The 25198-nt window shown below is 33.4% G+C and overlaps 2 protein-coding genes across 2 annotated transcripts in view; one reads left to right on the top strand and one right to left on the bottom strand.

The window, feature by feature from the left end:
- Dscam1 (Down syndrome cell adhesion molecule 1) overlaps nucleotides 1–25198 on the top strand; it is a 501009-nt gene that overhangs the window by 204828 nt on the left and 270983 nt on the right. The window lies entirely within an intron of this gene.
- Nucleotides 23092–24623, bottom strand: LOC140451446 (uncharacterized). Its single transcript, XM_072545257.1, has 2 exons — nucleotides 23516–24623; nucleotides 23092–23462 (listed from the first exon to the last, which is right to left on the bottom strand). Exons 1-2 carry the CDS (start codon nucleotides 24561–24563, stop codon nucleotides 23323–23325), a joined length of 1188 nt encoding a protein of 395 aa, XP_072401358.1. The 5' UTR covers nucleotides 24564–24623; the 3' UTR covers nucleotides 23092–23322.

Genomic DNA, 25198 nt, shown 5'->3' with positions numbered 1-25198 from the left:
GAAAGTATTTCTATTATTGGTGTGATGACTGAGGGATTAGTTGATTTAGATGTGAGAAGGTCGTGGACTAACTGAATAGTTTCAAGTTTAGGTACAGAAGTAAAGAGATTGCTAACGTCAAATGAAAGCATAGTCATATCTGGTAGGAGATTTATGTGATTGAGTTTAGATATTAGTTGGGATGAGTTTTTGATGGAAAAAGTGGGAGAAAAACCTGTTATGTCCTTGATTACCCTGAGTATGAATTTAGAAATTATGGAGACCGGGGTGTTGATGAAACTGACTACTGGACGGATTGGAATGCCCTCTTTGTGGATTTTTGGAAGACCATACAGTCTAGGAATTATTGTAATATCTTTCATCCACTAATCGGAGTTGGTGATGAGTACTTTTTTGTTTAAGTCTTCATTCATTCTTAGATATAGTAGGTGCTTCAGTAGAGAACTGACTTGTCGTATATTCCGTTGGACTTTAATTTTTATTAAACTGATTTCTGGTTTTGATACCATATGTCACAAACTGTCACGTCTGCTGTGGGATACGTTTTTATCTATTTGATAGAATGACAGGCTCTGTTATTGATCAATATATATATTCTATATGGTTTCTAATAATCAATTTGCTATCCTCAGGTAATTTGCATGTACAGTATCAACGAGCTGGTAGCTGCAAGAAAGTATTTGTTGCTACCTTATCAAACTCCTTTCTCGATCCTTACACTCTTCCCAAACTAACTGATTTCGGTGATTTTTCAATATAATCTCAAAAAGCTACAAAATCTGAACTTAATGGAACTCTTGGTAAAACAAACAAAATCTGTAGTTTTAACTTCTGATGCCTAATATGGTCCTATCCCGAAATTTAGGCCAGTACATGTCAATGTATTAATTTTGACTTTATTGAAGAACCCATAGGTTCTAAGGCACCAGCTTTTTCGTCCGAATCGAAAATTTTCACTCTTGAAAGAGCTGCTGGAAAAAGCTTAGCACTATTATGTCCAGCTCAAGCCTTACCTGCACCCGTATTCAAGTAAGTTAAATTTTGTTTAATAGATTTTGAAAGTGTCCGGCGAAGACTTTACTAATTTGCATTCCTTGTGATGATAACTAAGAAATAATAATTATTCTTATAGAACCGATAGGATCGAAAGCTCCTGCGTTTTCTTCGGATTCAAAAATATCAATGTTTGTTAGACAGCAAAAGCAAAGTTTCGGTTTGTTATGCCAAGCGCAAGGATTTCCCACCCCAGTATTCAGGTAGGTTTCACTAAGTAATGCTTTTGCTACTAAGATGATCAAATAAAACGAGTAAACCATATGCTTTTTCGTGATTATATCAAAAAACTAATTTTGTACAGACATATTAATCATTAAATTGCCGTTTAAATTACTAAACTAAAGTACCATTTCTTATCCTTAGACGGTAACAACAACTTCTGTCTAGATAAATTAGTTTCAAACAAAACAATAAGTCATATTTTGATAACATGGGAAATGTTTCCAATACAAATTTAAATCGAATTTTCATTTAGAGCTAACAGTGACTAAAATTTTTGAGTCAATGTTTGGAATCAATAGTCCAAATTCTGTCCCTTTTCGCATTTCTTTTTTCCTAAATTTATCATTAAAAATTTCGAATCTATTTCACTATTTTTGTTCCAGTTAATTTATTCATTCTATTACGCATCTCCGGTCAATATTTTCATTTTAGACTTGATCTGTCTTTTGGTCTTTACACACGACTCTTCCTCTTCTTCTTCTTCTTCTTCCTTCTTGTATGTAGGCTTCAAAGCCTGTTTCTTCTTCAATATTAGCCTCCTAAATTGTTTAAATTATCGCACTATCTTTTTCTTGGCCTGCCAATACTGTTCCCTGATATCGTCGTATTTTCATCTCTGTTGTTTCTAGTAGTCGTCTCGTTTTAAATGTGTCAGGCCTTGTCTCCGCTGTGTATGTTAATATAGGTCTAATTGCTGCTTTATAGATTCTTGTTTTTGTGTCTTGTCTTAGGTGTTTGTTCTTCCAGATTGTGTCATTAAGAGATCCTGCCGCTTTACTTGCTTTTAAGCTTTGTTGTCGTACTTCTTCTTCAACATCTCCGTAACTAGTTATATCTATTTCCAGATATCTAAACCTTGCTTCCTGCTTTATTATTTTCCCGTCAATTTCGATTTTGCATCGCAGTGGGTATTTAGATGTTGTCATACATTTGGTTTTTTCTGCTTATATTATCATATTGTATTTCTTGGCTGTTGTATTGAAGATGTGTGTAATCTTTGGAGCTCGTTTTTTGTCTCAGCGATAAATGCGGCGTCGTTTGCATAACATAATATTTGGATTTCTTTGTTCCCCATTCTGTAACCATGACCTTTACGTACTGCTTTTATTATTTCGTCCATTATTATATTAAAGAGAAGTGGGCTTAACGAGTCACCCTGTCTGACTCCGCTTTGTACCGGTATACACTGTGTTAGTTTTCCATTTATCTTTGCCTATATTCGATTATGGAGGTAGATGTTATCGATGGTTTATATAATATTGATTGGTATGTTTCTTTTATACAGTAGGTGTAAGACGTCTTCGACTTGGATGCCATCGAAAGCCTTTTTCAGGTCTATAAAACATAGATATGCTGGTTTATTATACTCGATGGCCTTTTCTGTGATTTGTCTTACTACGAATACGGCGTCTACGCAGGATCTTGCGGATCCTGACTTCCTTCCTTGATTTTGGTGGTTAGGACTTTTGTGGTAAGCTTAACTGCGGTGTTCAGTAGATTTATACCTCTATAATTGTTGGGGTCTTCTTTATCTCCTTTCTTGAACATTGGTATCATTATGCTGTTTCGCCATGCGTCTGGTCTCTTGCAGTGCAATATTTGTTTTTGTATAAGTTTTGCCATTTCTAGGGTTATACTTACTCCTCCGTATTTTAGAAGCTCGTTGGTTATTCCGTCTGGTCCTGGTGACTTTCTATTTTTGAGTGAATTTATGGTTATCTCTACTTCCTAAAAACTGATTTCTATTTCGTGTTTTAATTCAGGTACGTTATTGTGTTGATTATTATTTTCCTTTCCTTTAAACAGTTCCGTCAGGTATCTTTCCCATTCGTTACACCACGTCAATTACCTAATTACAACTGCTTTTTTTACTAATTTTTACTAAATATTTAATGTATCTGTAAATCTACGTATGATAGAAAATATTTTCCTATATTTGCACAGTTTCTCCTATTCTTCAAAATGATTTTCTATATGTTGAAATTATAATTTGCAAACAATAACTTGAAACATTCAAGGAAAAAGTCATATGACCAACTCATCAGCGAAGAAACTTAGCAGTTTTTTTTTCTACGATAAAATGCATTACATTTTTCTTCAGAACCTATTGGTTCCAAGGCACCAACTTTTTCTTCGGAATCAAAGGGATCGATATTTATCAAACAAGAAGGACAAAGCTTTGGACTATTATGTCAGGCTCAAGGCTTACCAACACCTAGTTTTAGGTAGGCAGTTTTTTTTATTTTTAATTATGCATTTAATACAGCTATATTTTTCATTGCTTATAACAATATTTGTCACCCCAAAGTAATTTTTTGTCCTTTTAGTCATATTTCACTTCGTAGCTATTTTTAACTCTCTACTTAAAATTTTTAATCTCTACCCAAATATTTTATTCCTTATTGATACTTGCTTTTATTCCTACAGTTAATAATTCACATCCTCGGCTAAAATTCCTGTTCCTTCTTTTCTGCAATTCTTGCAATAATCCTTGCAATGATCTTTTAATTCCCGCTAACAATGTTTCATTACTTACAGCAATTTTTTTAGTATTTACAGCCGCTTTTCACTTTTACGTAATTTTTCACCCCCTGCTCCAAAATTTCACACTCCGGTGTAGGTGTTTATTGTCTACAGGAATGTTTTCACTACAGTTATTTTTTACTACTTACTGTAAAATTTTAAAACATGTGCTTAATATTTTATATCATGAGTATAATTCCAGTCCCTAGAGTTTTCTTTTCTTATAGTCAATTTCCACTCCGTTTATTTCACTTACAGTGGAATTTCACTTTCCGCGCTGCTGGATCTAGCATATACAAAGACGCTTGAACCAGCTGGATTGCTAGATACTGGGTCCAGCAATTGCAATCTACAATTCCCGCTAACAATTGTTTTTCATATGCAGCAGATATTTCACTAGTTACAGTTATATTTCACCTTCAAGTCATATTTCCCTGCCTAATTTAAAATTTCGCTCATTGGAGTAGCTGTTTGTTTTGTAGATGAATTATTTCACTACCACAGTTATATTTCACACCATACAGTAAAACTGAACTGTATACAGTTATTTTTGATCTCCCACCATAAAATATCAAACCTTACAGTTGATATTTCACATCTTAGAGTAAAATTCCATTACCTACAATAGTGATTATTCTTCTTTCTGTTCCTGCTAACAATTGTTCATTACCTACAGCAAATATTTCACTACTTACAGTTGTATTTCACTTTTAAGTTCTTTTTCATTGCCTAATTTAAAATTTCGTTCGTTGGAGTAGCTGTTAATTTTGTGCAGGAATTTTTTCACTATTACAGTTTTATTTCACATCTTACAGTAAAACCCTTTTTACAACTTGCAAAGCAGACAAATTGATAAATTAGTCGAGAAGGGAATTAATAATTTGCATACCACATGCCGTTCATCACGGCAAAAATTCTTAGTGAATTTGCTGGCAGATGCCCTGCATTGAAATTAAATCTAATACCGTCTTTCTGTCCTACAGTTAGTATTCACATCTTAGAGTAAAATTCCAATTGTTACAATAATGATTGTTTCCCTGCGGGATATTTTCACTCCATTTAATAATCTTTTCATTCCCACTAACAATTGTTCTTTACTTAAAGCAAATATTTCATTACTTAACAGTTATATTTCACTTTCAAATCATTTTTTACTCCCTGGCTCAAAATTTCGTACTTCGGACTTGTCGCCTATTGTGTACAGCAATTGTTTCACCACTATAATAATATTCCATACCTTACAGTAAAAGTGAACTCCCTAAAATAATTTTCACTCCATACAATAATGTTTTTACTCCCTACAGCAATTTTTTCTCAAATTTTTAACAATATTATTTTCATTACACCACTCTTGCAGTGACTGTTTACCCTTTAAAAGAATTTTTCATTCCTCATAAAGATTTTCCTCTCCTTACATACATTTTTTATTTACTACCTCAAAATATACAACACATGGGTACCCTGTCGCAATATTTCGCGTATCTATTTCGATTCTTACTCGGTTACAATTGTTCTTAGAACCAATTGGATCGAAAGCGCCAACGTTTTCTTCAGATTCAAAAAGCTCGACATTTATTAGACAACAAGGTCAAAGCTTTGGACTGTTGTGCCAGGCACAAGGTTTACCCACACCAACCTTCAGGTAGGATTTGATTTATGTTTTTGAAAGATACTTGATGAAAACATGTGTTATAAAGTTAATAATGAAAGTGTTGTTTTTTAAATCACTATAAAATATTTGTCACTTAGAAATAGACAAGACAAGGTTACTTAGAGGCCTTGGCATTAGCTTAGAAGACTTTCTAGTGCTAGCAACAATTGAAACATAAATAGAAATTGGAATAGAACATATAGACTTCCGAAATAGATGAACTATTGTCTTTACACTACAAGAACATATTTCTTTATGTTTTCTCTTCCTTCATAATTTTTTCATAGGAATTCTTCTAATTCTTCCATAGCAGAATCTTTCAGTCAACATTTTTCGAATTCCGTAAAAAATTTAATTAGTCAAACTTCACCTGACTATAATCCTAAGAATCTTTCTTCGCATATACACTCTCTTTTCCTTTATCCTGTTAGTGATAAAGAAATAAAAAGTATAATCAAAGATATCTCAAAAAAATCCTCGGCTGGACTGGACAAGATCCCGTATTCTATGTTAACACATGTATCTCATAACATATATAAACAATTAACATTTCTAGTAAACCTTTCATTTCAAGAAGGGATTTTTCTTCAAATTCTAAATACTGCTTTAGTTGTGCCTATACATAAAAAAGGTGACAAATCAAAATTTGATAACTATCGAGGCCTATTACTTTTATCTGTGTTTTCAAAAATATATGAGAAGGCATTTCATACACGTCTCCTCTCTACGAACAACATTATAGAAATGTCTTAATTTGGTTTCCGTGAAGGTATAAGTGTGCAAGATGCACTACTAGCGCTGTGCAATCATATTTTATCGAACTTTGATAAGGGTAATAAAGTTATCTGTTTGTTTTTTGACTTAGCACGAGCTTTTGAAACTGTAAATCATCCAATACTGCTGGAAAAACTTTATCATAGTGGTGTTAGAGGAACTGCGTTAAAGTGGATTCACACCTTTTTATCGAAAAGGTTTCAAAAAATTAAGGTCAATGTAAATGGGAATATAATATTTTCTTCAGAAAAAAATATCCTTTCCGGAGTTCCACAGCGAAGTATCATTGGCCCTCTTTTATTTTTGATTTTTGTCAATGATTTAAATCAACTGTTTGGTTCGGAATCCATTAGATAATTTTTCTGATGCAATAAGCATTCGAGTAGAAAACGTGGAACAGCAATCAGGCTGTTATGTCACTCAATTTGCTGACGATACCACAGTTGCACTAAATTCCAATAATTTTTTTCATGTTGTACAAAAAGAAAACTGTCTTGTAAAAAGTATGACTCATTACTGTTTAAATAATGCCCTAATCTTAAATGGATCAAAGACCAATATGGTAACCTTTTCACCTTCTATTATGAAGATGAGTCCATTAGTAAAACTTGAAAATGGGTCAGTGGTAAATAGCCACTTCACTAAGTTGTTAGGTGTTTACCTGAATTCTAATTTGTCTTGGAGCTCCCACGTTGATTATGTAGTGGGAAGATTGTCTGTGCACTGTTATGTTCTATGGCAACTTAGGAATTTTGTCTCCCTAAATATCTTATAACTTTACTATTTTGCTCATGTACAGTCAATTTTGCAATATTGCTTAGTGTGTTGTGAAAATTGCTCGCAAATTAATGAGGTGTTTGTTCTTCAAAAAAAAATTATTCGTTTCCTGACGTTTAGAAGGCGCTTGGATTCCTGTAGACCAGTTTTTAAACAATAAATATTTTAACTGTAATTTCGCTGTACATTTTCAGTTGTGTTGTTTATGTAAAGTCACATAGATGCAATTTTATTTGCAGAAATGATGTTTTCTTAATGAATGGCTACAATTTTCGTTACAGAAATGATTTGGTGACCCCTGTTCGTCACTTGACCGTTGTGGGCAAGGGTCCTTAACCCACATGCGTTCGTTTGTATGATAAATTACCTAATTATGTTAAAGAGTCAAATATTTATGTATTTAAGAGAACAGTTAAGGGCTTACTTCTGGTAAACACTTTCTATTCGTTAGAGGAATACTTGCAGGCATCTTTTTAACAATTTGTATGTTTTTGTGTATATTTTATATGTTTTTATGTTAACTGTTTTTATGTACTTATAGTTTTTACTAAACATAGATTACATTTGACGCATTTCAATACTTGGTCAACAACATTGGCTCACAATAAATCTGTACAAGTGGTTGGATATGCAGATGACATAGACATTATTGCTAGGTCCACAGAATCTCTGATCGAAGCATTTCGATCACTAAGGGCGCCTGCACTTAAAATGGGATTAAAAATAAACGCACAGAAAGCCAAGTATATGTATTGTACTAGATCAGGCAACCAGATATCTAGACTATTAATTGATGATCTGGAACTGGAAGGTGTGGACACCATCGTCTACCTGGGCTCGCTGCTGACTAAAGACAACAATGTCATCGAAGAAATTAAAAGAAGAATAGTGCTTGCCAATAAGTGCTATTATGGCTTGAGGAAACATATGGCCCCAAAACTACCCAGAAAAATTAAAGTTACCATATATAAAACACTAATAAGGCCAGTGTTAACATACGGGTCTGAAACATGGTCACTTACACAGAACGACCAAGAATTGCTTAAACGTTTCGAAAGAAAAATTCTAAGGAAAATATATGGAGGAATCCAAGAACAGGGTTTGTGGCGTAGGCGCTACAACTTTGAGTTATATAGAAGTTTTGGGGAACCTGACGTTGTAAAATGTATTAAATTAGCACGCCTTCGATGGATATTACATGTAATTAGGCGAGATGAAGATGCACCGATCAGAAAAATTTTCGACCGAAGAGGACCAGTGGGAAGACGAGCCAGAGGAAGACCAAAACTTAGGTATCAAGATAACATAAAGGATGAGCTAAAATCCATCGGAGTTAAAGCATGGAGAAGAGTTGCCAGAGACAGGGGCGAATGGAAGATTGTTCTGAAGAAGGCTTTGGCTCATAATGAGCTGTAATGCCACTGATGATGATGATGATGATTTCAATACTTGTAAAAGTCAGATGAAATAAAGAATATTGATTGATTGATTGATTGATTGATTCGACTTCCATTCTTCTAGACCAGTAAGTTCCACGATTGTCTGATTTTTTTCTTTCTGTTTAACCATCTTATGAGTTTGTTTCTGATCATTTTTCGGCGATTCTGTCGTCAAATTTATCTCAAAATTCTTTTTTATTTGAATATAAATATAAAGAGCTTACCGTGAGTTCGCTCTGAGGAAGCCAAGAGGCAGAAATATGCATATCAGCGACACCCCTGCCAACCCGCCACCGGGGGAGGCGCCCAATGGGGAACTAGTACCTAACATGAGTCTAATTAATGTCTAAAGCAGTCAATAAATATGTTAAAAGAGAAACCTGAGAAATGTCTATATTGCTTTTTAAAAATACAAATTTTGTGAACATTTAGAAAACAATAATTTTATTATTTTATTTATTCTACATTTCTATGTATCATAGTTACACATGTTTGATAGAATATATAATTTATCAAATATTTTTTTTATTGAAGAGCCTATTGGCTCCAAAGCTCCAGCATTTTCCTCTGAAGCTAGAAGCACTACTTTCGTTAAACACCAAGCTCAAAGTTTTGGATTGTTGTGCCAAGCTCAAGGGTTTCCAACACCAGCTTTTAGGTAGGCTAAAATCGTCTTAAGATTCAGTATACTTAGTTTTAAGTAGGATTTAAAAAAAAAATCCGTATCTTAGTTGTGCCCTCCCTTTTTAGAACCAGTAACAAGAATTGCACCAAAAGTCAAAGATATAGATGTTGCTAGCTTAAAGAAAGAAGTAGCTTTGAATAGTACGGTACCTTTAATATGTACAGTACAAGGTTATCCTGCGCCAAATTTCAGGTACTAATTTTTAGTTTTCTTGTAGTTAAAAGATTAATAATAAACTGGTCAGTTTACATCGCTATGTAAAGAAGAAGCAAAGGAGCCTATTCGTTATTATACAGGCTTAAAAACCATAAAATTATTTGATTTTACAGAACCTACAGGAAAAATAGCCCCTAAACTGCCCGGTCAAAAATACGAGGGGGGTAAAATTTACATTTACCTCCAAAACACAACCACGGTGTTAACTTGCGAAGTTGTTGGTTACCCAGTTCCTATATTCAGGTACACTTCTTTGTATTTACTAGTAATTTTCTACCATTTCAGAACCAACCAATAACATTGCCCCAAAAGTTATAGATAATAAAGTTCGTTTCACTCTAATCGTTACAAGAAACAGCGATGACGTGTATATTATGTGCCCAATAGTAGCGTACCCAGTACCGATGTTCAGGTAGGTTTTGTGTTGTAATTGTTTTGAAGTATCGTTGATTTTATAGAACCTACTAATAATGTCGCTCCAAAGAAAGTTGGAGCAGAATTCGGCGGTTGGAGGGTGGTTTCCGTGAAGGAAACTGCAACTGCGTGGTTAACCTGTCAGGTCACCGGATTTCCAGTACCTAGATTTCTGTAAGTTTTAATAGTTTTGCATAATGCCAAATCTATAAATGTTTTGAAGAACGCGATGCTTAACATAAGCCAAAATTATTAGTGTAAAATATTTTTGGAATGAGATTTTGATAATCTTCCAAATGAAATGTCATATGACCCCTTTTGCCATTTAAAAAACCTGATGGCGGTTCATCGAAATACCGAAACTTTGATACCGTTAAATATTAGAACAAGTTTAAAACTCGGGGTGGCAGAGTCACGTTGTTTTATCTTTAACATAAACGAGTTGACGGAGGGGGCAAGACTTTATCCTCTCAGTGCACATTATAACAATTTAGTAGATCATCTATTAAAATTAACATGTTTAAAATTGAAAATGCAAAAGCGGTGCTGTATTCAACCAGTATCAATATCAATTCAAGAGTTTGTAGAACTTCCCAAATTGCAATATTCAGGTAAACGAAATAATGAATTATTAAATAAGTGTTCATAATATTTCCAGAACCTACAAACAACGTTTCTCCAAAAAAGGTAGGAGCTGAGTTCGGCTTTAGGATGGTTAGTGTAAAATCGAGAGGGGTTGCCTGGCTTACATGTCAAGTTTCTGGGTTTCCTGTGCCTCGATTTTTGTAAGTAATTTTAAAGTGACTATTTAGATGAAATCTGTCATTACTAATTCATATTATTTACAGTTAAAACAATAAAGCGTCTTCTTCTTCTTAGAGTGCCGTCTCCCTACGGAGGTTGGCAATCATAATGGCTATTTTCATTTTTGAGCTTACTGCTCTAAACAAATCAATCGATCTGCATTGATACCAATCACGTAGATTCTTCAAACATGAATTCTGCCTTTGGCCAACAGATCTTCTTCTTTGAATCTTTCCCTGTATTATGAGTCTCAAGATTTCATATTTTGGTCCCCTCATGACGTGGCCTAGATATTCCAGTTTTCTGGTTTGTATAGTGGTGATTACTTCTGTTTCTTTACCAACTCTCTCTAGTACTTCTTTATTTGTAATTCTATCAGTCCATGATATTTTTAATACTCTGCGGTATAACCAGAGTTCGAAAGCCTAGATTACTTTTAAATTGCATTTTTTTAATGTCCAAGTCTCAGCTCCATATAATAATATTGAAAATATATATCAGCGAATGGTACGTAGTCTGATCACCAAATTTAGATTTTTGCAAGTTAGGAGTGGCTTCATTCGTATAAATGCTGATCTGTCAATCTCTATTCGCCTGTTTATTTCTGCAGTATGAATATTGGTTTCATTGATCAAAGTTCCCAAGTACTGATATTTTTCTACTTGTTCTATCACGTTACCATTGATTGTCAATAGGTGATGTATATTTTGTGGTCTTTTTGTAATTAGCATGTACTTCGTTTTTTTAGCGTTTATAGTAATTCCCATCTTAGCACTATTCATACTTAAGCTTTCGATAAGATGTTGTAGATCTTCTATACTCGTTGCTATGATCACAGTGTCGTCTGCATACCGTAAGTTGTTAATTAATTTTCCGTTAACGGTAACTCCCGTTTTGATATTATTGAGCGTGTTTTGGAAAATTTCTTCAGAATATAAGTTAAACAAAAGTGGCGATAAAACACATCCCTGTCTAACTCCTCTACAGATCTTCATCTCTTCTGAGTGTTGCACATCAATTTGAACTATGGCACTTTGGTTTCAAGATAATGTTGTACATTAACATTAATAACATAGCACAAGTGTAGATCAACGTTTACATCCCGACATCGCTGAATCAATATGTTGATGGCAAATAGTCCTTCTCGAGTACCCATTCCATTTCGGAACCAGAACTACGTCTCGCTAATATCCTCCTCTAGCCTTTCGTATATTCTCTTATGTATTACTTTCAGCAGTACTTTTAAAGTATGACTCATGAGGCTCAGTGTTCGATAATCAGAGCACTCTTTTTCTGCTTGTTGTTTAGGGATGGTTATAAATGCTGACTTCAGCCATTCTTGTGGTATTATTCCCGTATCGTACACTGTGTTGAATAAATCTGCCAATACTTCCAAGTTATCCTCTTCAACTAGTTTTAACAGTTCTACTGGTATTTCATCTAATTCAGCTGCCTTATTGTCTTTAGAGTTTTTGATAGCATATTTGATTTCATCTATCGTGATCTTCTGTCTCTCTAAAGGATTTAATTCTTCTATTTTCTGCATTTCACTTCTTTCATCTTGGAAAAGTTCTCTGACGTACTCTTTCCATCGTCTTAATTTCACTGGTAAATCTATTAGTAGTACTCCTTTTTTGTCTTTTATGTGTCCTTGCTATCTATTTCGACCCATTCCAGTCACTTCTCTTATTTTTTTGTGCATATTTCTCATATCATATTTTGTTTCTAGTTCTTCTCTTTTTATATTGTTTCATCAAATAGATTTCCTTAGCTGTTTTGATTTTTTCCTTAATTATTCGTTGTATTTCTTTATACTTCTGTAGATCTTTTCCTTTAAATTTCCTTCTTTCTTCCATCTGTAATAGTATTTCTTCTATCATCCACTGTTTTTAGCCTCTGACCTATGTTGTATCAAACTTTCTTGAGCTGGTTTCAGTAATGTGTTTTTTATATTATACCACTTTTTATTTACATCCACAATTTGTTTGTAAAGCGTCAGTAACTATCTATGTACAATAATTTGTTTTATCAATTTTTGGACATATGATCTGGATATCCACTTGTATTTTTCGCTGGCCTTTATTCAGTTTAGTTCTAATGTTTTAATGAATGTTTATTTTTTCTTTCCTTTTTCCGGTCTACTTTTTTGATTGGATATTCTTTCTTTAAACCGTGATGTAACCAAATAGTGATCACTATCAATGTTTGCTCCTCTGAAAGACTTAACATCCAAAAGGTTGGAACAGTGTCTTGCGTCGATGACCGTATGATCTTGTAGCACAACAAAACGTTGGATAGTTTGAGGCACGCGTTTGACCACCTGGACTTCGCCTTCAAAATCTGGTTACTGAATCCTCTCAATTATCACACATCATCGCAATTTTGCCTATCAAACATATCCCCATACTGCTCTTAATAAAATTCTCAAGACAACGAATGAGAAATTCCGATTATAGTTGTGTAAACAAACAATTGAATGCATATGCCCTACCCAGGGGAACTGAAGTGCTGCTATTAGGAGATTTTGAGATGTTTATAAAAACTTGTTTCGAATATATTTGCAACACGTAAAGTTTGTTTTCCCAGTTCGAATTTTTAAAACGCAATAATCTTTGTGGAGAAATCATGTCTCACCTATTACCATATTTCTGATCATAGCAAAGTACATATATGAGTCTTAGTCCGCTTTCATTTGAGTCTACGTGTGGGTTCTCTACCGATGGTAGGAGACTTCGACTTTGGCATTAAAGTCTCCTACTAATATTTTACCATCATTTTTTGTGCACTTATAGTACTTCCGGTCCAGCGCCTCCTAAAATAAGTATTATAGATAAAATTAGTATCTACACAATAGGACAAACATGAAGAATGTCCTAAATGAGAGAGAGAGTGTGTATAAGATAGATTGCTGGATACAAAATATGAGAGCTCTTACCTTTAATATAAGAATGTTTTAAACACTAACGGTTCAAAAATCTATCAAAAGGTACAAAACGATTTATTAAAAAGAAAAAGAGAGAAAAACAAATAGCATAAATAAATTCAGTACAAATACATAACAAACTAAACAAAATTCCTATTACTAAATACTACTTACTAGTTAACAAGTCTTTCAAATCGTCTATGTGCGTGTTATTGTCCATTCAAGTCACTATCACGAATATCCTGAATTAAGAGATGTGGAGATGTGGCAACCATGTGTCAAAGGCTACCCAGAGAATTATGTGAAAACTTCTAACACTTCTAGTGTATACAAAAAAGGGCACTACTGTATTATAATTGATTGCTGTATACCAAAAGCGGAAAAAATCTTTGAGAGATTTGGAGAGCACTTCATAACTTTGCGAGGAGTAAATCCTTGACAGACTTTTGAAGACTTCTGCCAAACAGAGATGTGGCTTGGGTTGTAGGCGGGGTGCCTAATTTTTCGGGGAGTCTTTTTTGGATTCAGAGTCTTAAGCCTACAAACACTAAGCACTGTTGACAATGTTGTCATTTATATTTACACAGTGGGCGAATTTGTGTCAAAAGTGGAGTTAAATAAATTATTTATTTATTTATTTTACAATAAATTTGAGCAGGGGTCGCAAAACCCATATGCCCACGTGAATACAATGTTATATAGTGTGCAATTAAATGGTTACATTACAATAGTTACATATTAAGCACTAACTAACTAAATAAATATACAAAAAGATAGGTAATAGCAAGTGTTTAGGTACAAATTAAATGTTTAACTATGGAGCAAATGATCATCCAGTTTATTTTTGAAAATATTGACGGAGCATCTATGATCTCAGCCGAAAGGCTATTCCATATCGTGAACACTCGATTACAGAGAAAAAATTGTCTAGTTGTTGTTAAAAAAGTTTCCTTTTTAAACTTAAGTTTGTGGCCACGAAGACGATTGTCATTGTCTAGTATAAACATATCCCCCACATTTCCAAAGTTGTATTTTACTATCCGAAACGTAATAATTTAATCGCCTCGAAGTCGACGTTGTACAAATGTAGTGAGATTGGCCATATTCAGTCTTTCTGTATACGTAGGTCTTGGGCGACCAAAAGACATCCTAGTGCACTGCCGCTGTACGTTTTCGAGAATATTACGATCGCGCACTAATGCCGGACACCAAACAGTTCGGCAATATTCCAGAACTGGACGAATGTACAGTTTATACAGATAACTGAGCTCACAAATGACACTTTCGCAAACGTTTTATTTAGTGGATATAATTTACTGTTAGCTTCTTTAGAAATATGCAAAATATGTTCAGACCAACTTAGATTGTTATTAATTATAACACCTAGATCATTATGTGATTTCACTGTTTTTAACACGCGCCCATTAATAGAGTAAGGAAGACACGGATTATTTTTACCCATGTGAAGAACTACACATTTGTCCACATTAAGAGGAAGCATCCAAGTAGAGCACCATTCCGATATGCAATCAAGGTCATCTTGTAGTAACTGGAAATTTAAGGAGGGATCGGAAAATAGCTTCGTGTCATCTGCATAGAAAGCTTTGCTGCATTTAATGTAAAATTGTAGATCACTTGAGTATGCTATGAATAAAAGTGGGCTCAAAACTGATCCTTGCGGTACCCCACTTAAAACCATTCTCTCAACTGAGAAAGAGTCCCCAACTCTTAACACAAAACTTTATATCTGTTAATATATCTGTTAAATACGCGTCGATCCATCTCAGTAATTGACCACGGATACCAAGGTGTTCCATTTTATGTAATAGTCTTCGCTTTGGAACTCGATCAAAAGCTTTAGCAAAATCGAGGTAAATAATGTCTACCGGGGCTTTTCTGTGTAATGCTCTTGACCATTCATTGACACACCAGAGAAGATTTGTCATTGTAGAACGTCCTTTGACAAAACCATGCTGCTGTTCTGGTATAACCAGTTCATTTTGCAGAATATCAGAAATTGTCTCATCAATGACAATTACTATTACTAATTAAATTAAAAATATTGGTAAATAGTTTTTACATGTTGGAATGGATTTATTCGAACAAGTATATAAAAACATATATGATCAATAGCCTGGATATCAATTACGCTATGTTTAATCCTGCTGTTCACAATAAATTCGGTATAAAATTATTGACAGGTAGGGTGTTTGCTGTAGTAGATATTGTAGTTCTTTTCTCCAGGATTCCTGAGCCAGTCCATCTCATCTTCTAAAAAGCAATGATGCTTTGCAACCTTAAAAATGTTCGACTAATCAAACTATTGTCACCTGCTTCCTCAACTATTTATCCTTCCTTCTACAGGTACTATCGTCAAATACATTATAAATAACGAAAGTCTGAGTTTCTTAGATATGTGCTATTTTCAGAACCAACCAGTAACGTCCCTCCAAAGAAAATTGGGAAAAATTTCGTTGGTTGGGAAGAAATTTTTATTCGGCGACATGCTACAGCTTGGTTAACGTGCCAAGTGACTGGATTTCCAGTACCTCGTTTTCTGTAAGTTATCGTCTATTTTAAAAGTTATATTTAGTATTTTCATAATATCCGTTCCCAACATTTAGAAAACGTACTTTTTAGTGTTATTGATCATTATAACTGGCAATTTTTCTATTAGAGCCTACAAATAATGTGGCACCTAAAAAAGATGGTGAGAAATTTGAAGGATGGAAAGTACTTCTGTTGCCGCAGAAGAGTACTGCTTGGTTAACCTGTCAAGTTACTGGGTATCCTGTACCGAGATATTTGTAAGTTTGTTTAAAAATTCGCCATTTCTTACTTTTTTTGTCGATAAAAGTTTGCAGTTTTATCAGATTTATTACCACGTTAACTCAGATCTTTTTAAAATTAGCAAATCGATTTTCAACCTCTGTTTGAAGTTTTATCAACACATTTTTCATTTTAATATTTTGCCACCCAAAACTCTCCCCAGCTTCTTCAACTTTCTTGCTGTTTGAAATGTTCCAGTTTTCTTTCTTCAATATGATTGAAAAATATTTTCAGACTTATCTCAAATGACTTCATATTTGAATATATCTCACATATTAACGTTTTTTCCCTGCAACCGTTTATTGAGCGCTGATTTGGTTGGTTGGTTAAATCAGTCAGAAAAAAGTTCTAAAATCCACTGGTTGTTGGAAAGCTCTTTAACTGGCTTTTCTTTAATCTCCATCATATCTCGAATCTTTTTCCTGAGTTCAAAAAACCTTTTTAGAACGGCATCTCGACTAAGCCACCTTATTTCACAGTAATAAACCATGTCACCATAGACAGATCCTCTAGCAACTCTAGGAATAAATGGTGTGTTAGCTCATTTTTTCTTATAAAAATGATCGTCGCCACTATTATTTTTCAAGATAAAACCCAGCGTATTATGATGAAAAATACAATGAAATATCAAGGACGCAGCTGATCCTGCTGATGAGTTTTCTGTTTGGCAATGATTCTCCCTACACATTTGTGTTCCCCAGCTTAATTGTAATAACTCCAAGGCTTGTGTACATGTCAAACTGTACATTTTGCTTTTACCACGTACAGATAAGAGGAAATTTGCTCTATAATAATACCTTCGTATTTTCGACAGTAAAGGGGCTAGATGAGAATGCCCTTTTTGGTGGAGGCGCCACATGTTATTTCTTATGGCAAAACGTCGAAAAAAGCTAAGGTTTCTTCTGATCATTTTGTCTCTTTTTGGAGTGGGGGTAAAACGACTGGTCTGATCGTGACGTATGAGACCTCGTTGGAAAGAGGGTAGCTTAATAAATAAATATTGAATAGTTGGGGTTTCAAGAGTGGATAACCAAAGGAACCTTAGGCATGTAACCTCTAAATAGCTTAAGATACGTGAATGTACGATGGCTTGTTGAAAAGCGGACAAGTCGAAAGTTAAAATAACATAGAAAAATAAAACGTTGTAACTGTAACAAAGGCTGCTAATGTCTAAACGGCTTAACTTACAGGTTAAGATGTGCGAGGTGTCACGTGATAGGATTTAATGAATAAAATAAAACTATATAGAAAATCAAATATAGACGCATGCCCCACTCCAAAAAAAGCCAAAATGAACAAAACCTTATCTTTTTTTACGTTTTCCCATAAGAAATAACATGGGACTCCGAAAGGCCTCTCTCTTCTAGTCCTTTACTTTCGTCCATTGCTAGAGAGAAGCAATCAAAAGACTGAGCCTTGTCTTTAAACTGTTCATACAAGTTAACAACCAACCCTTCGAAGCGTCAGGTGCAAGTTCTAGCAGACATACTGAGACTTTCAATTTTTTTGACGATTGGTTGAGATTGATAAAAGACACAATCTTTTATAAGTTCATGTCGATGAATGGACGTCCACGTTTCGCTAATATTTCTGCTACCTGAAAGCTAGCACGAACAATTGATTCACTGTTGTCTACCACAACCTTGAAAAGTTTTGTTGATTTTTTAGTGAGGATTTGAAACTGAAAGTTTTATTTTTTCGTAATTTTCCTTTGTTATAGGTTATTTTGGTTTTATGAAGCTAAGTATCTAAATGTTATTTCGTCTTATATTCTTTTATTACAGAAATAATCTTGATAAAACAACTATAAAACTGCTCATGCTTCGTTAAAAACTCTTATGTATTCTACAATCACTTTTAAGCCATGTTTAGCATGTTATTTTGAAGAAAATTAAGAAACAGCTTTGAGTTCTATTCCCGCTACACAATATTTACCTATAATCTAATTTCGAGCAAAATATAATCAACCAATACATAAATAGCAAAAAATATATATTTAAAGGCTAAAACGATTAAATTTTATAACGTACCTCGTATAGTTGTCGGAAGGATAAAAAGAAACGCTGGCAGCTGAAGTAAATGTGTTACTTCTTCTAAATGTGCCTATCTTCTAGAGATGTTGGCGACTACATTGACCCATCTTATTCTATTCACAGCAGCTCGAAATATATCAGTTGACGTTAGACCAGTCCACTTCCTAATATTGGCCAGCCATGATATACGTCTACGTCCAGGGCTTCTCTTACCCTCAATCTTGCCTTGTAGAATCAACTCTAGAAGTCGGTATTATCATTATGCATGATGTGGCCGAAGTAAGCGAATTTTCTGTTTTTATGGTGTTAATAATTTCTTTGTCTTTTCTTAGCTTCTGGAGAATAGTTATGTTACTTGTGTGGTGTATATATGAAACCCTCAACATACGTCGGTAGCACCACATTTCAAATGCCTCTAATTGTTTTATGGTATCTTCTGTAAGGCTCCAGCTTTCTGCTCCATAGAGGAGGAGACTAAAGACGTAACATCTTAGAATTCTTATGCGTATATTGATACTTAAAGATAAGTTGCAGAGAATCTTCCTAAGGCCGTTGAAAGAGCTTCTGGCTTTTTCAATTGTGATGGGTAGCTCTTTCGGGGCGACAGACTCAGTAAAACACAGGTTGAAATAAAAAATAAATAAATCTATTAATTTAGCATATATACAATAAATAAAATAAAATGAATTCTACGCCGTACATACAATAAATAAAAATGAAGTGAATTCTGCGTCCCCGTCTGGGTCCCGCGATGAATAAACTCCCCGGCGAACGTCTATAAAAGAAAAGAAATTAATTATTACTAATAAACAAATGAAATAGGTGAAGTCGATCACACGCAGACTTATGCTCTCTTCCGCTTCAATTCAGCGGGAGCTCCGAACGCACTCGCAAATAAAATATTCGGCTATGCAGACCCATGGTAATGTTCAATACACAGTACCGATGGGTTCCGCTTGGTTAAGGACAGAGTACGATCCTCAATACGGAAATCTCTCTGTCCGAGTTGGCTCGTAGGTTCACTACACCGGCGAGTCAGGGAGCCTAGAGCGCTAGCTACAAGACTGTCTAATTCCGCTACTAACACGCCTTAAATAGCCGTTCCGAATCCTACTTCGTCGTCTCGTTGTAGAAGTGGATGCGCAAATATTGACACTCCCACGGCTCGAACTGTTAAACGATCAAAACATCGTTACACAATACGAGTTTTTATTTCGTAGCTGTGATCCCAAGTATCCTTAATATTGCAGCCTAAATAGCATATTTTTTCCACTCTTTCTAACGGTGTATCGCCCATTGTAATTTGGGCGTTTATGTTGGTGTTCTTACTAATTATCATTATTTTTGTTTTCTTGCAATTTAGTTTTAGGCCGTATTTGTTATATGTTTCTCCAACGTTATCCATCATCCTTTGGAGCACCTGTACACTATCTGCCAGCAACACTGTATCGTTTGCATATCTAATATTGTTTATAAGTTAGCCTTTTACAACAATCCCATCTTCTGATTCGTCCAAGGCCTCTTTAAAGTTGTTTTCAGAGTATATGTTAAATAATGCCGGTGACAATATGCAACCCTGTCTAACTCTATACTTTAAAAAGACGCTGTACGCAAGAAGATATGCAGAACCGCTGTATTGAAAATTATTTGGCCGAACAAATATTTCTTTTGATACAAAAATATTTTAAGCAAAACTTAAATTTAAATTAATTGTTTACCGCACTTGCTTTAAAGACATAAATTATTTTGAAAGTGCTTTGCAAGCTTTATACAATACCTTAGTTTTGTTGCCAGTATCCCAATATTTATCAAAAAAAAAATTGTCGATTTTGAAATACTTTATAGAGCCCACCAATAACGTCTCCCCTAAAAAAGATGGCCTAGATGGATTTACTGGTTGGAAAGACATATTAATTCCTGAAAAAAACACTGCTTGGTTAACCTGTCAAGTGTCCGGCTACCCTGTTCCTAGATTTTTGTAAGTACCAGTCAAATGAATCCACATTGTTCGATTGTTTTGTTAACAAATTCCAACATTTAGGTTACTTTAATTAACAGATATTTGTTAAAGCTACATATACTTTTAATTTAATTATAGAACCAACGAATAACGTTCCTCCTAAAAAGGACGGGATGAAATTTACTGGTTGGACGGATATTATCATCTCTCCGAATCAGACGGCGTGGTTAACGTGTCAAGTATCGGGTTATCCTGTACCGAGATATTTGTAAGTATTTAATGCCAAATTTAATAATAATCATGAGTTTTCCCATTAATACTTTATTTGACACTAAATAGTTTCACTGTTCCACATTACTACATACCCTATCTGTGGATATTATATTTAAATGCAAGTTTCCACTATTTTCGCGGTTTCAAAATTTATTGATGAGCATTAAAAATGAAATAAATCCTAAAATATATACCACAGATTTCCAGTTACTTTTCCTTTATCCATATTTTTATTCCTTTTTTGGCTTTTTATTTTTTTTATTTTCTATCGTTTTTGATCGTTTTGACGTGACAACGTCTTAAATTAGGTTGTGGCTCGGAGTCATTCATGAAAAAGTGTAACGCCCGCTCACGTCTGTTACGATGAGTCACCGAACGAGAGAGTGGCCCGCCGGACCGGCGAATGCCTTGCGTCTCTCTCCCACTTAAACATGATCGGTCCGCTGCGCGCGCAGCACTAGAGAATTACAGACACATTACAGCAGAAACACTTCCTTTCATTTCATATTTCTCCTATCATCGTCCTATCCTCAACAAAATCACTCAAATAGAAATTAGTTAAGTTTAAGTTTACATGTACAATGTTTTAGTAAACAAAATATATTTCTATAGTTAAAATTTGTGCAATTCTTATTTTCATTCAATTCCTTGTTCCTATTGTGCAATTTAATAATATTCATATCAATAAATATTCTACCGAGAAAAAGACGTTGTCACGTAAAATCTTCGCCCGTAAAACCGACTTTACAGGCAACCGATTTTTTTTTATTGTTTTGTTATTTAATTATCTATATAATATATAATATATATATATATATATATATATATATATATATATATATATATATATGTATAAATATATAACTGTTTTGGATGGGTTGGAGTCAATAATAGGGCTATTGGTTAACTATTTTTTTATTCTCGAGCTTTCAATTGTGTTTACAATTATTATCAAGAGCTAAAAAAGACAAAATACTTACAAGGTTGAACTAAAAAGAAAAAACAATTTTTGTTAACTTACCAAATAAAAATTAGTTTGGTAAGTAAAAATCACTGCTTACATGTTCAAAATATTTAATACAAAAATGTTTTTATCTAACAAATGTTTCTCTGAAATTTTTTTTTTTTTTTTTTTTTTTTTTTTTTTATAATTTTGAAAACATAAACATTCTTTTTTTTTTTTTTGTTTAGTAACAAAAAGAAGAAGATTTATTCACCCGTGACAGATGTCTGAAAGAATGTGACAGATATATGGAGAATTAAATATGACATTTTACAAGTTTTATATATAAATCATAAAGAAAGAATATAATTATAAATTTTGCTTAAATTTTGAATTTCAGATCTTTTGTTTAAACTCTTATCATTTTTGCTAATACAAACCATTTCCAAAAAAGTCCTTTTAAATTTATTACTTTCACTACATAAAATTTTAATGTTATCAAAATCCATAATATGGTCTTTATCGATTACATGTTCTGCCAAAGCACAAGATGGTTTTTTAATTCTGCAATCACTTTTGTGAGAAATAATGCGATTTGAAAGATTTCTTCCGGTCTCACCAACATATTCAGCTTCACACTGAGTACAACTAATGCTGTATACTAAATTCGTTTTTTCAAATTTGTCTATAGGATATTTAGTTTTAGAATATAAAGATGAAATAGTTTTGATGTTCTTTGTTGCTATTTTTATATTGTCAATAACCTTTAGTGTTTGTATTAATTTAGGTGTTAATGATGGTATAAAAGGTAGTGAATGATAATAGATGTTTTGATTGTTAGATACAATGTTTTGAGATTGAGCAAAAAATGGTGTTAAATTATTTATATTACCAATATTAGAAAAAAGCATCCTATGTAGCATATCTGGAGGATAAGAGTTTTCAATTAGAATATTTTTTAATAACTGAAGATCTTCCTGTAGATAATCTTAATTAAGAGTAATTTTTAGTAATTTTAAGCAGTGATTTTTACTTACCAAACTAATTTTTATTTGGTAAGTTAACAAAAATTGTTTTTTCTTTTTAGTTCAACCTTGTAAGTATTTTGTCTTTTTTAGCTCTTGATAATAATTGTAAACACAATTGAAAGCTCGAGAATAAAAAAATAGTTAACCAATAGCCCTATTATTGACTCCAACCCATCCAAAACAGTTATATATTTGTTCCAAACGAGTCACAAGTACTTCTTTTTTCTTATTCTTATATATGTATATATATATATATATATATATATATATATATATATATATATATATATATATAATAACAATACTTTTTTATGCGAGTTATTACAATACAGTACATTATACATGCATAATTTTTAATTTTTATTTTGTTTTGTTGTATGAACTCGATTTTTTGTCATCTTTTGTTTATCTTAATTTTGTTTTATATTATTTTTTATCTTTTCGTTTTTTATTTATTTTTTTATATAATGTTTTCGTTCCTATCATATGAAGAGTACACTGCAAAAAGGGGGAATGTCAATAAAGTACAATTTTGAGAAACCTGGTTTTAAAGGTTTAGAGCACCACATTTTAAAAATTGTTACTTTTGGCAACTTCTGATATATATTGTTTTGATTGTTGGAATGTTTTTAAAAGGTTACATATAAGTTTTATTTATTTTTGACATTATTTATTTCTTGGCAAACCTTTTTGAAGTAGTGTAAAAAATTAAAACCGGTGTTATTGCAGTATTTATTCGTAAATAACTAGATAATCGTTTAGAACATATAACTTAAAGTATTCTTCTTTTCTTTTTTTGATTAGTGACTTCTGCGACTGGTAAATTTTCAAAATATGTCTTTGCTTTTGGTCCACAAAATGTCTTTAAATGTTGTAGATCTTTAAATTTAGCATCTGATATTGGTAAAAGTGCTAAAAGAAACATTTTTTAAAAACAATAATAATAATAATAATGATATACTCACCGTTGTATAATTTTTGTGGCAACTCAAATTGGCCTTTTGGGTATACTTCAGTTAGGTCTTTGATTGGTTCACGAATCACAGAAGATTCCCAATGCCCATTGTAACTTGATCTGTGTTCCACTATTCGAGGATGATCCTCAGAAATTTTAAACTCTCTAATAGGTCTTGATGCAAATGGACATTTCTTTTTGTAATAACAATCCAGTAGTGTTGACCAATCCCTAATCATTGGTTGATCTACTTCAATCACCTGAAATGGAGTAGGCTTGGTTCTGCACGTACGAATTTCAGTAATCCAATCTTGAGGAACTTCAGCTTTTGTCTTTTGACATACCAATGCCATGTCTCGATCACACTCTAAATACGAATGCCCACGCATTGGAAAAGTGACGGTAATGCTTGATAGCCTCTTAGCAATGTGAACAACGTAGTGTAGGAAACGGAACATTGTAAAGTTTTTATTTTGACCGCCACATGAATCGCAAAATATGGCTAAGTGGCCTACATTTTCGTTAAGACACAAAAATATAAAATTATGAAGAAATGAGACTACCTCATTTGAGCCTTTTCCTCCAACTGTCTCTGGATAGCAATAAAAAATTGGCTGATTAGTTGACATCACATGAATATTAAAAGAAATGAAAGTTAATTGTCTTTTATAGTATGCATCATTTGTTGTAATATTAGGAAGATTTAGATTCTTCTGGTAGTCTAAAGCAATGGCTTCCATTTCAACTGTTTTCATTGCTTTCTTACGGGCAGATCTCTTTCTATCATAAAAAGTTTCAGCTTTTGCTTTGTGTACACTATTAGCAATATGTAACTTTCCAATATGTGCTTCTATTTCTTGCCGTGAGACTTCAGTACCAACTGGAAGATGTTCTAGGGATAGTTTGAGTGACTTCATTTCTGCTAAGAATTTGTCACACTCACTGCATGTATCACTGCGTGGATACCCGAAGGAAATGTTGAATTTTGTATTAAATATCCCTCTATAAAACTCATATGAAACAATGGGATTTTGAAGAGCTTTGTACATTTCATGCATTTTTTTAATATTCAATTCATCAGGTAGGTATAATTTACTGGTTTTGTTTCTGCTGTAATGGCTTTCTCTACCCTTGAAAGATTTAATAAATGATTAATCACACAATCAACTACCTCCTTCGGTTTTTTGTTGGGTTTTTTGTTTAATCCACGTTTGTCTTTTGGAGCAATCCCAAACATTTTCAAACTGAATTGAATAGTTTGTAGCCTCTTTTTCGTGATACCGTGAAGAGAGATAAATGCTAAATAACAAACAACAGTTTCTTTTACGATGTTATCGGCAGTATATCTAACTTTATATGAGTAAGATGCATCATTTAATTTAGCCACCTCTTCTGGTTTCCTGCTTCTTCTTTGAGCAACTGGTCGCACAGAAATAAGACCACCCAGATAAGAATTTTGGTCATTATAATTTTGAGAATTAAAATGATTTATTATAAAACGCCTATTCTCTTCTGTTATTTTATTAAAACATTGCAATCGTTTGCACTTACAGTCATCACCTGTTTCATGACTCTGAACACGTAGTAGTTTCATAACATCCACCATGCGTCCAGTTTTTCTTTTTTTCTTGGATGGTTCCATTATATTATTATATGCACAAAATATTTTAATGATTTAATAATAAACACTCTT

This window comes from Diabrotica undecimpunctata, chromosome 9, assembly GCF_040954645.1.
Source record: "Diabrotica undecimpunctata isolate CICGRU chromosome 9, icDiaUnde3, whole genome shotgun sequence".
NCBI classification, from domain to species: Eukaryota; Metazoa; Arthropoda; class Insecta; order Coleoptera; family Chrysomelidae; genus Diabrotica; species Diabrotica undecimpunctata.
Note: the sequence above shows the minus strand (reverse complement) of the source record. Positions and strands in the feature narration are given on the sequence as shown.

Coding starts and splice junctions, on each gene's coding strand:
- LOC140451446 (XM_072545257.1), bottom strand. CDS start 24,563: ATGCATGAAATGTACAAAGCTCTTCAAAATCCCATTGTTTCATATGAG. Junction 23,463..23,515: donor GCCACAAAAATTATACAACG/GTGAGTATATCA, acceptor TGTTTCTTTTAG/CACTTTTACCAATATCAGAT.